This window comes from Squalius cephalus (genome assembly GCF_949319135.1).
Source record: "Squalius cephalus genome assembly, chromosome: 22".
Taxonomy (NCBI): Eukaryota; Metazoa; Chordata; class Actinopteri; order Cypriniformes; family Leuciscidae; genus Squalius; species Squalius cephalus.
Genome location: NC_137143.1, coordinates 27,742,705 through 27,755,025, shown reverse-complemented (window position 1 = coordinate 27,755,025; position 12,321 = coordinate 27,742,705). Strand labels below are relative to the sequence as shown.

The window sequence follows — 12,321 nt, the reverse complement described above, 5'->3', positions numbered from 1 at the left end:
TGACAAACTGAGTACAGCCTTTCTGCTTCCATACGGGATTAAGAGAGTAAGTAGCAGTCAGGAACTTCTAATCAAATGACGTTGATTAACTGATCATCAGCAAGTGTGATCAACTCTATAAAAGCAGGAGTTTTGGCAGCCTTCAGGTGTGTGTTAACACAATGCCAAGGAGATCAGCAATGATCTTAGAGAAGCAGTTGTTGCTGCCATCAATCTAGGAAGGGCTATACAGCCATTTCCAAACTATTTGAAGTCTATCCTTCTACAGCGAGGAAGATAATTCACAAGTGGAAAACATTCAAGACAGTTGCCAATCTTCCCATGAGTGGATGTTCCAGCAAATTCACCCCAGGGTCAGAACGTGCAATGCTCCCAGAAATCGAAAGAAAACCAAGAGCTACACCTCAGACTCTACACGCCTCAGTTAACATGTTAAAGTGACAATACAATCAGAAAAATACTGGACAAGTAGAAAGCCTCTTCTCTCTACATGGCAGCACAGCTTAGGTTTGAACAAACCACAAGACTTCTGAAACAATGTCCTTTGGGCAGACGAGACCAAAGTGGAGATGTTTGTCCTTAATGCACAGCGCCACATTTGGAGAAAACCAAACACACCATATCAGCACGAACACCTCAAACCAATGTTCAAGCACTGTGGTGGAGGGATGATGATTTGGGCTTGTTTTGCAGCCACAACAAACTGGGCATCTTGCAGTCTTTGAGTCGACCATGAACTTCTCTGTATACCAAAGTAATCAAATGTGAGGCCATCTGTCCCGACAGCTAAAGCTTGGCCAAAATTGGGTCAATGATGCAAGCACACTAGCAATTAGAGAATGGCTAGAAAAGATTCAAGGTGTTGCAATGGCCTCAACCCGAAGTCCAGACCTCAACCCGACTGAAATGCTGTGGCGGGACCTTGAGAGAACTGTGCATAAACAAATGACTGCAAACCTCATTGAACTGAAGCAACGTTGTAAAGAAGAGCGGGCAAAAATTTCTCCAGAACGAGAGGCATGAGAGACTGAAAAATCATACAGAAAACGATTACTTAAGTTATTGCTGCAAGTTGGTTCTACAAGCAACTGAATTATATATGTGTACTTAGTTTGTCACCAATGGCTTCTCCATTTTGGCTTTATTTTTGTTAAATAAATGATGACGCGGTTCATCTGAGGTTGTATTTACCAGCTAATTTTTTATTATTATGCCCTGATACGTAAAACCATAGAATTCAAAAGGGTGTCCTTTCTTTTACACATGACTTAGATATTATAATTAAAAATGAAAATCAACAGAAATATTTCTAAACAAAAAAAAAAAAAAATTCTGCTAATGACCTATGAGTATTTTATTTAATAAAAATAAATAGATCAATAGTAATATTTCATTCTAAACATGAATAATATTTTTACCGCCAATGCGCATGACCCGAGTATTTTATTTAGTGTTATACATATATCATAGTATACAGTATATAGATAGCATAACAGAAAAATAAAATAAAAATGAAAACTGTAGGCTATAGATTAATAGTCATATAATATTTCTACCATTCTAAACAAAATTTGTTTTTGTTTTTTTTACCACCAATGACCATGAGTATTTTGTTTGGTATTATAAATATACAGATATTATAACAAAAAAATACAAAAGGTTCAAACTGTATCAATGGTATTATTTCTACAATTCTAAACAAAGTAATACTTTTTACCACCAATGACTATTAGTATTTTATTTACTATTATAAGTATATAGATATTATAACAAAAAATGTAATTTAAATTAAAACTTTCTAGATTAATAATATTTCTACCATTCTGAACAAAAATAATATTTTTACTGCCAATGACCCTTGAGTATTTTATTTAGAGTTTAAAAATAACAATAAAAGAAAGAAAACTGAATAGATCAATGCGTCCTTTAGAATGGAATCATTATTTATGTTTTTTTGAGATATTGATTCTAGTGCAGAAATAAATTAATCTAAGGAGTAGCTAATCAAGAGGAAGATATGCATATGAAATCTGTGCTATACAAACATATACATTATGAAATGCATAAAACTTTCTGACTACCCAAAGCATGTTTAAAGTACATTTTTTCTTTAGAAAATGACCCAATCCCCTCTGAACAGAAAAAGTATAACATAAATATGCTTAAGGGCATCAGACTATGGTGATAACTGTAAGTCCAGCTCCAAAGAACTGACATCGCAGTCAGCAGTGAAGTCACTGTCCCGCTCAATCTCAAGAATCGTGTCCAGCAAGAAGGAATATTCCTCATTACTATCGTGAACCCAGCGGTCTGTACTCTCCTCTTCCATATCAGTTGCTCCTTCTCTTTGGTGTAAAGAGGATTCTGGGTTTTTACTCTGCAAGGATCTACTGCAGACGCGGTTCAGCTCATTTTCAAACTCCAGCTTGGCCACAAGATCCTCCAAGGTCAGTATGTCTGAAAATAGAGGATGATATCATTCATAAGAGTTGGCATGACTGGCAATAGTGTCACACCTGACGTGATTTTGATGATGGCGCCATCACTGACCGAGAATCCCATGCAGATCTCGCAGTACTGAACGTGTGCACCATAGAAAGTCTTCCTTCCTATTTATAGAAAACGGCCTAATTATACATGATAACCAGGACAACTGCAGCATTTATCACTGATAAAACAGTATACACACCTAAAACACATGCAGTCTGGTCTCTCTGTCCAGTGGTCAAATACACATGTGTCATTCTGTGATATTCTGCAGTTTTGAGAAGAGACACTGTTTGGAGACGACAACGAGCCACATGGAGCCTCTTCTGTTGCCTGATCCAGAGCTGCCGCAAGGCTTCGTCTACATTTTCTTAATTTAGTTGACATTCCTCCATTGATTTAAAACAATTAAGAACAATATGTTACATTCAGCTCACAGAAATGCATCTTGAAAACTACTATGTAGGCAAGTGGCACCAATAGTGCTTATTAGTGAGCTGTAGATCTGCACAATACAGGTCAAAGGGCAAAAATACTTTCACAACAATACTTTCAACAGGGGCATATTAGCATAAGCTAAGAGATTAGTTATTAGCATTGTTATTACTTATTAGCATTGGACGTGATATCATGATAATACCATGTTTTTTGGACATGAAATTCATAATAATCACTCAAGTACTGCCTGGAAACATCAGTCGAAAATGTAACTATAAATAATATATAATTATATTGGTGATTTTAATAGATATTTACCAGCTCTGAATAGGAAGTTTTTGTCCAGAGAACCTTCGTTGTTTAGGGCTGAAACCTGATTCGTTGTGAATATTGAATGACTTGAATGTCTGTTAATAACGTGCACCAGAATGTTATTATTTATGTGTATTTTTTTGTATTTTCCGTTTATTCCGTTCGCACAAGCTGGCTGCATTCTAAAGTGTTGAGAATCCCACGCATTAATACTGAGTTCAAGAGATTTTTTTAGTCAAGCCATAAACACAATTTTATATATAGGCCTATATATATATAAAAAAATCATATAAATAGCCTATAGGCCTAATTGTGAATTGTAGCTCATTTATTTTTCCTATTATTATATCTTTATATAGGTTAGTATATGCTTATATATTATAGTAAATGTATATTTTATTATTAAATATAGGTCTATTATCTTCTAATATACATATATAATCTATTTACTTTCATTTTCAATGTCTGTAATGTACTTATTCGCTTATTTACTTCTTCTTTTGTATTTTATTGAAGCAATTGTCATATAATAACAAAATTCAAGTGCAACAAATCGCTTGTTTGTGTTTGATTTCATATGATCCCTCCGTTCTCTTCCCCGTAATCTCCAGAATGAAGTGTGATTCGCTGTTTGTCCATGAGGGGGCGCTGCTGCTTCCTCTCACACAGACAGACAGCGGCTAACGCTAACGCTAACTAGCTCACGATGGCCGGACAGGAGGATCCAGTGCAAAGGGAAATTCACCAAGACTGGGCGAACCGTGAATATATCGAAGTGATCACCAGCAGCATTAAGAAAATAGCCGATTTCCTCAATTCCTTCGGTAAGATGGAGAAGCTGTGGCGTGTCGTTTAATTTTGCTTAATTTATTACGCCATTTCTTCACGCTAGCATGCTAATCGGGAGAAGTGGGTCATTCGACTGCTTTATGTGTGGAAAATATGGGGGTTAATTCAGTTGTTTTGTGTTTGATGTCGTTTAGGAAAAAATTATATCATAATCGTTGTGTATATATTTGGAAGACGTGGCTTATTAGAAATACAAATAGTGTAATGACCAGGAAAAACATGTAGGGCGTTGGGTTGGTCTGATGTTGGTCTTGTCGTCCATGTTTTAAGTTTGCAACTTTTATATTAAACATTGCCTTTAAATGATGATTTAGCTCATTGATATACAGAAATATAATGGCTATATAGACATCTAAAATCTTTATAATCTTGTGGTAACCGGACAGGTTAGCTAATGCAGAGACATTGGTTTGTTTTGATAAACCATCCAGTTTCAGTGCCAGTACACACAGTATGTGCAATATCAATAATATGAATCACCAATTGAACAAATAAGTTATTTATATTATAAATATATTCTTATTTACGTTATTATACAGTATACTCTTTTGAAATTTATGTTAAACCATCTGGTACAGTCAAAAATTAGTCATGACATGTTTTTTTTATTACAATTAAATGATTGTACTATATTTTAGTTTGATCATTTTTTTTATTTTCTTTCTTTCATTGTTATTTTTTTGATGTTTAATATATATATATATATATTTATATTGACTTATATCAATATAAATATTGAAACCTTGACTTAGACATCGTCTTGGTTCGACGTCAAGATGATGTCTACGAACACTCACCTCCTGTCTTTATCTTTCATTTTAATTATTCAAACTACATTTTTATTAGTTGGCTGTTGTAGATCAGTTAATTTCTGTATATATATATATATATGTGGATTTTATGGTACTAAATTATATTTATGCAGTAGTTAGTCCATTTATTTTCTTTTTGAGCATGGAATTTTCATAAATTATGGTCATAAATCTTGAATGCTTTTGAGCACAGACTTTAGTTTGGTTTCTTTTTAAAGACGACACTTGGCAGATTATTGCTGAAGCAAAAAAAGTTTAAAAAAGTGAACTTGCAAAAAGTTATAAAAATGTAAATTTTTATTATGAAAAATGCACAAAAATACCATTTTCAATTTTTTATATAAATTGTATATTTATTTTCCAAAGCAAATTTTACTCTAAAACTGTGAGAAAATCAAAGCCATAAATCAAAACTTTTGTTCCAAACTTGAGGTTGATATCTCAAAAAAATTAGCTTTCAGTAAGAATTTGTTTGGGACGGATGCAGTATCAAACGTTTCCAATAGATGAAATTTGTCTCCCATTAATTTCCAATGTGGTCATTTTTGACCGTGCACAATACAAGTGTGACTATTTTTTTCAGGACCATTTAATATTTTTTGTATCATGTCCATGATTTGTGTGTGTGTGTTCACAACTTCACACAGCAAGTGCCAAAAACCTTTCCCAAGTTTCGTACCATTCCTATGAAGTAAAACATTTGAAAAAAAAAAAAAACATTAAATGTTTGTGCTTATTTTTGGCATAGATATTTTGTCACAAGAAATTATTGCTATTCACATACATTTCCTAATACTGAAATGTCTCTTTTTCTCTTCAGATATGTCCTGCAGGTCCCGTTTAGCCACTTTGAATGAGAAGCTTACTGCTTTGGAGAGGAGGATTGAGTACATTGAAGCCAGAGTATGTTTTTATGATTTTAGAATGTAAAAAATAAAATAACTTCTTTGAAATAAACCCCTGATTTATTTTCTGTTTCATCTCTTTAGGTCACAAAAGGGGAAACCTTGACTTAGACATCGTCTTGGTTCGACGTCAAGGTCAAGATGATGTCTACGAACACTCACCTCCTGTCTTTATCTTTCATTTTAATTATTCAAACTACATTTTTATTAGTTGGCTGTTGTAGATCAGTTAATTTCTGTATGGGACCATTGTGATGATGTCTATGCTATAAACAGATGTTTGTTCTTCCTCATTTCATGCTGAGGTTATACTGTATCTGGTCCTCCTTTTTTTTTTTTTTTGATCTGTCAGGCAACACGTTACTGTCTCTGTGGTGCTTGTTCATGCAAACAACACAATGTTGTATGTATGTCTGTTGTTCTGACCTTCTGTTAAACAACTGTTTATCTTTCTTTGACACCACGCAAAATATAATAACGGTCATGCAAATATAGATTGAAATCACCATGGATAAACAGACATCATGCCTTTTTTAAATTTACCCTTTGTTTTACCAGAGTCTATTCTGATCTTGTTAAATTACAAAAGTATGTGTTTAAAATACATTGCTGCCTGCTGTACATTTATCATGCAACAAATATCATGAGAAATGCCAGTTAGAGGTGGAAGTGGATGGAAAGCACTAAAGTGCCAATCAGACTGTTTTAAAGTGTTTAGTGCTTCTCTCCAGTTACACAATTTTTTTGTCTCAGTGTTTTTGTGGTTAAACATTAAATAAAAAAAGTTAAATGGACATGCTTGTGTTTATTTTAATAATTAGAGACATTGATATCAATATTCTAACAATTAAAATATACATATTAAACATTAATACACACATATATATGACTGATTTAATACCACAATTAGCAATCGCAACATAAGAACATGCGAATACGTTTTAAAATATACATATATGGGTTACAGTTGCATTCAACAGCATCTCACTGTCTCAAATGCAAGACAACATAATTCTATCTATTTGTCTATATCTGTCAGTTTACAGATATACAATTTGTTACCGTAAAACCCCAACAAATTTTCATAAATTCACCTAAAAAAATAACGTCTGCATGAACGTAATAATTGATATAACCAATAACATCCTAAAAAACTCAACGGACGATTGGACTTTTATATTGCATCAACCAAAGAGTATAGAAGCCCTTCTATACTCTTTGCATCAACTCCGAGCTTTTATGCGTGTATGACAGCATTTCCGTTTCCGTTTCTCAAATGGACGTATATTGATAATCAAGGCCCAAGTTGATAATGTTCTTTTTCACATCAGAATCGGACATAAATGTTTAAAAAAGGCATAATGCGATCATACAGCCGGGATCTGAGTGGCGGAATCGAGAATGTTCCTGTTTTGATAGAGAACAGCGTCCCCAAAGAGGCTTTTCCCATCTTTCAGGTAATTAATGTTTCTACTCTCCTTACAGTATAGTCTTTATAGATATATTGACATTTTCATCATTTTGCAGTCTAATAGTGGTTTCAAACAGCACGTAAGTTGATTTTAATGACGATATAGACTAGAGATTTACACGGCATGAACACTTCTGTCACACCGCCACTAGATGACAGCGCTTTCCTATACTTTCACACTGAGTAAGTCTTAAAGGGATAGTTCACCCAAAAATGAAAATGTTGTCATTACTTACTCACCTTCAAGTTGTTCAAAACCTGAGTTTCTTTCTTCTGTTGAGCACAAAAGAGGATATTTTAAAGAATGTTGGTAACCAGACAGTTGATGGCACCCACTGACTTGGGTAGTAGAAAAAAAAAATACTATGGAAGTTGAAGGGAGCGTTTTTCATCATACATTTTTGTGTTCAACAGAAGAATGAAACTCATACAGGTTTGGAACAACATGAGGGTGAGTAAATGATGAGAAAATTTTCATTTTTGGGTGAACTAGCCCTTTAATCTGAGTCAATCCTTTAGTATGTGCCAGAGAATGTACAAGGACCAGGCTGTGACCTTGACCCTAGTGCGGTGACCCTCCCCGGCTGCTCATGTCGAACCCGGTCCTGCCTGCCCGACACCTGCCCCTGCTTGAGGTTCGGCCAGACGTATGACAGCGAGGGACGTCTGAACCAACAGCAAGAGGACGCTGGCTACAGCAGGCCTGTTTTCGAATGCAATGCCTTATGTGCCTGTGGCGACTCCTGCCAGAGCCGCGTCGTTCAAAACGGTGTCGATGTTCGTCTGGGTGTTTTCAGCTCCGAGGACAGGGGTTTGGGGGTGGAGGCTCTAGAGCGCCTCCCTTGTGGCCGATTCGTATGTGAGTATGCCGGGGAAATAATCGGGCCTCATGAGGCCCGTCGCCGCCAGCTCTCCCAGACTCCTCTAGACATGAACTATATCATCGCTGTTCAAGAGCACAGCGGAGGGGACGGCGTCACCCAGACGTTCGTGGACCCCGTCGCTGTAGGGAATGTGGGGAGGTTCATCAACCACTCCTGCCAGCCCAACTTGCTCATGGTGCCCGTCCGAGTGCACTCGCTGCTGCCCAGACTCGCTCTGTTTGCCAATCGAGATATAGAAAGGCATGAAGAGCTGACTTTTGACTATGCAGGAGGACAGAACAGCAGCACAGACACGCTGACAAGGGATAACACACCAAGCGGGACTCACACAGGGCCTGATGGTGACAAAATACCACAGAGAAAAGTCTGTCGTTGTGGGGCTTCAAACTGCTCAGGATTTTTACCATTAGATTTGGCAGTTCTCCATTAAAAACAGTCTTTAGCTCCAACCTGGATCAAACTCTAATGCCAAGTAATCCAGAAGACCTTGTTTAGCTTGTTCAGGTGTTTGACTGGAACTAAACTTTAAAGTGGATCTCGAGGGCCAGAGTTGGAAACCCCTGATTTAGAAGTTAATTTAATGTTTAAAATTTGAAGTTATATTAAAATATTATTTTTATTTTGTAAAAGTGTTGAATTTGGGGGCAAATGCTTTCTGTGCTGATTAACATATGCATGAAAAAAGATTGATGTGTCGTTGATTGTTAGAAAGACCTGTTTGGGTGTTCATTTAGCAATAAATAAGGACATTCTGAGACGCTTTATAAGAAGTTTCAGTTAGTTTGCATTAGTTTAAGACACTTAATGATGAAAATTTATTTTACAGCACTTGTTAATCTAAGTTCATGTTAATTTACTTGCTAATTTTAACATTTCAAGTTGTATAAAAAATGTTTTAAGTACATTTCTTTTATAACAAACATGTACATTAACCAAGATTAATAAATGCTGTAAAAAAAGTGTTAATTGTTAGTTCTTGATTAGTGTCATTATTGTTAAAAAAAACTTGAAAATTAGAAACATTGCCAAAATATGTAAGTTTAAGTTCTAAAATTACTTAAATGGAGATAAATAATTTAAAGCTAAATTTTATATATATATATATATATATAATAACAATGAAAAATTCACAAATCACTAAAACTTTAACAAAAATTAAAACTGAAAGTGTAAAAAATAAAAGCTAATTCAAAATATTAATATAAATAAAATCATGATCATGATATCTAATGCACTGACTAATGTTAACAAATGGAATGTTGAATGTCCTGAACTCTATCACTTTATCACAGCAGCATCGTGTGTTTTGTCTCCTTTAAGAGCAGTCTGGTTTTCTCATGGTATCCTTTAGGGTAATGAGCAATTAAAAAGGGCCCATGGGTGTTTTAATATAGTAACGGCTGTCACACACACACACGGGTGGGAGTGACCCACTTCACTCTGACGCCACCCTTAAATCTGGCCCACTCCAGCCTCGCTTCCATCACCACCGCAATATTAATATCCACATCTGGGTTAATTAGCACAGAGACCAAAAACCAGAGCAAAGCGCAAGGCATTCTGGGTAGATGCAGATAGATTCCATCTTTATCATTGACACTTTACTCATCAAGTATGTTTGGTTACATCGCCATTGGTAAAATTCTCAGTCATTAAATGTTTCTGAAAACAAGCAAGTACTTTTTTTAATTTTTCATAAATATGTTATTATAAAAAAAAAGAAAGAGACTTAAATATGAATTAGTATTAGTAACAATATACAATACTGTTAAAAAATTTGGGGTCAGACTCAGTCATTTTTTTTCTTTCTTTTTTTGAAAGAAATGAATACTTTTATTCAGCAAGGATGTATTAAATTGATACAATGTATAATAATAGTAAAGTAAAATAATAATATAATAATAGTAATAATTGTATGATAAAATTATAATAATAGTAAAAAAAAAAATATTTTTAGAAAATATTTCTATTTTGATTAAATGCTGTTCTTTATAACTTTTATTTTCATCGATGAATCCTAAAAAAAGTTTCACAGGTTATGAAAAAATATTAAGCAGCACAACTGTTTCCAACATTGATGATAACTTAGTATCAAATCAGCATATTTGAACGATTTCTCAAGAATCATGTGACACTGAAGACTGGAGTAATGGCTATTGAAATATTAAATAAATAAATATAATATATATTGCAAATTATTATCATCTATTATTAACATTTAAGTCCCTTTCTCAGTGTATGATGCCCTAAACATGCAAAACATTTTCTCAAGGATGTTAGCCAGTGTTTTTGATTGTGAGGATATTGATGGACTTCTTCTCTGATTAATGAGGGACACACACACCACGTCTAGCGGTTATAGCCCTGTATTTATAGTTAATGAGTTGAGATTGTGTTTCCTTGCACTTCGATCCACTGATAATGTGAGGATTGTGGCAAACTCTCCGAATCCTGTTTTTGTCTCATGAGTCACTGGGTTTTGTGAGTGAGCCGATATTCCTGGGTCTCTATGGCAACGGGATGTGTGATATCGACTGGACGGTGCGTGTAGGCTGTAGTGTTTAGCAACCATTGGTGAAGAGTGAAATTCGTAGTTCTCTGCTCCGTTAGCTACTGTCAGCTTTGCTACTTGAGGTTGTATACCAAGTGTTTGACTAACAAGGGAGGACATGTCATGGTATTTTTTCATGATGAGGTCACATTTACGAGAGAGAGAGAGAGAGAGAGAGAGAGAGAGAGATTGCAATTTCTAGATCTCTCTAGATTGCAACACTGATTGCAACCTCCTCACCATTGAAAGGGACACCAGTTTCACTTCCTTTAACCTCTGACCTCTGTGCTTATTTATTCTGTTTGTCAGATAAAAGAACAGTTGGGGAATAGAGAAAAAAATATGTTTTTTCAGAACATATTTTAACATTCATATTTGTTATTTATAATTAAAGATTCAAATTTTAAGTAATTTAATAGCATTAACATAAATTATTTTTTCATGATTCATATTAATCAATTAACTATTAGCAATACTCATAATGTATAAAATACAATAATTATGTTTGATAAAAATAATATATTTCATAAAATATGAACAAAATTATAAAGATTTTATGCACACACATACACACACACATATATATATATATATAAAGTGTATATATATATATATATATATATATATATATATATATCACAATTACTCGCATTAACATTGTGTGTATATAATCTTTATAATTTTGTTAATATTTTATGAAATAGGCCTATATTATTTTTATCAAACATAATTATTGTATTTTATACATTATGAGTGTGTATATACATACATACATACATACATACATATATATACGTATGTATACATATGTATGTATGTGTGTATATATATATATATATATATATATATGTATGTATATATGTATGTATATATATGTGTGTGTATATATACATACACACACACACACACACACACACACACACACATACAATTTTGTTAATATTTTTATTAATTATTATGGGTATATATCATTACTTGAATCTAACAACAAATTTGTAAAAAAAAAAAAAAAAAAAGTGTAATATATTATAATCACATTATGATGAATCAATACTAATTCATTGATTGATTGACAAAATGAATAAATATTTAAAGTTTTGACAGAGAGTTTAAACATGTAATATATTGTGGTATGTAACTAAAAACGTATTTTACCTAGTCTGGATATCAGTGAACTTGTGATCCAAAAAAAGATGCATTTATATTTATTGGCTGGCTTTTTTTTTCTTTGGCTCGAGATCCTCTGGAGAAACTAGGGCAGTGTTTTATTAAACAAGTGTTCCCTCCTCAGTTAATGTCCACACTGCTGTTGTGCAGAGCAGCCGAGTTTAAAACAGCGTTGACTTATATTTTTATTTAGAACATTATCAGGAGAGTTTCACTGCAACATGAGAGGAAAAGAGAAATATTCAGTGACCCAGATAAGAATGTGACTTTTAGAGTGTTATAGTACTATCCACTGCTGTGATTTATGAGCTGTGTTCATAACATGGACAACACTGAGGCATCCTGGTGAAAAATCTTTGGGATTTAAAATGTAAAATATGACTATAATTTTCATATAAATTGGCACAAAAAATACATTTTGCCAATAACTTATAAGAGTAGCTAT

General features: G+C 34.0%; 3 protein-coding genes across 3 annotated transcripts; 2 read left to right on the top strand and 1 right to left on the bottom strand.

Annotated features, from left to right (window-relative positions):
* Positions 1–2,120: 2,120 nt before the first annotated feature.
* Positions 2,121–3,030, bottom strand: LOC307150800 (uncharacterized protein). The gene is made up of 3 exons (XM_079858330.1): positions 2,690–3,030; positions 2,551–2,609; positions 2,121–2,457 (listed from the first exon to the last, which is right to left on the bottom strand). Exons 1-3 carry the CDS (start codon positions 2,872–2,874, stop codon positions 2,177–2,179), a joined length of 525 nt encoding a protein of 174 aa, XP_079714456.1. The 5' UTR covers positions 2,875–3,030; the 3' UTR covers positions 2,121–2,176.
* An 818-nt stretch (positions 3,031–3,848) lies between these two features.
* brk1 (BRICK1 subunit of SCAR/WAVE actin nucleating complex) lies at positions 3,849–6,597 on the top strand. Its single transcript, XM_079858331.1, has 3 exons — positions 3,849–4,061; positions 5,719–5,801; positions 5,888–6,597. The coding sequence occupies exons 1-3, from the start codon at positions 3,944–3,946 to the stop codon at positions 5,912–5,914; spliced, it is 228 nt and encodes a 75-aa protein (XP_079714457.1). The 5' UTR covers positions 3,849–3,943; the 3' UTR covers positions 5,915–6,597.
* Positions 6,598–7,061: 464 nt separating this feature from the next.
* On the top strand, positions 7,062–8,978 carry setmar (SET domain and mariner transposase fusion gene). The gene is made up of 2 exons (XM_079858173.1): positions 7,062–7,260; positions 7,794–8,978. The coding sequence occupies exons 1-2, from the start codon at positions 7,147–7,149 to the stop codon at positions 8,586–8,588; spliced, it is 909 nt and encodes a 302-aa protein (XP_079714299.1). The 5' UTR covers positions 7,062–7,146; the 3' UTR covers positions 8,589–8,978.
* Positions 8,979–12,321: the final 3,343 nt, after the last annotated feature.

Excerpts from the sequence above, each read along its gene's own strand:
- LOC307150800 (XM_079858330.1), bottom strand. The coding sequence starts at position 2,874 with ATGTCAACTAAATTAAGAAAATGTAGACGAAGCCTTGCGGCAGCTCTG. Across the intron at positions 2,610-2,689 it reads CCAGACTGCATGTGTTTTAG|GAAGGAAGACTTTCTATGGT; the intron begins GTGTGTATACTG and ends TTCTATAAATAG. Across the intron at positions 2,458-2,550 it reads AGATCTGCATGGGATTCTCG|ACATACTGACCTTGGAGGAT; the intron begins GTCAGTGATGGC and ends CTCTATTTTCAG.
- brk1 (XM_079858331.1), top strand. The coding sequence starts at position 3,944 with ATGGCCGGACAGGAGGATCCAGTGCAAAGGGAAATTCACCAAGACTGG. Across the intron at positions 4,062-5,718 it reads CGATTTCCTCAATTCCTTCG|ATATGTCCTGCAGGTCCCGT; the intron begins GTAAGATGGAGA and ends TTTTCTCTTCAG. Across the intron at positions 5,802-5,887 it reads TTGAGTACATTGAAGCCAGA|GTCACAAAAGGGGAAACCTT; the intron begins GTATGTTTTTAT and ends TCATCTCTTTAG.
- setmar (XM_079858173.1), top strand. The coding sequence starts at position 7,147 with ATGTTTAAAAAAGGCATAATGCGATCATACAGCCGGGATCTGAGTGGC. Across the intron at positions 7,261-7,793 it reads AGGCTTTTCCCATCTTTCAG|TATGTGCCAGAGAATGTACA; the intron begins GTAATTAATGTT and ends TCAATCCTTTAG.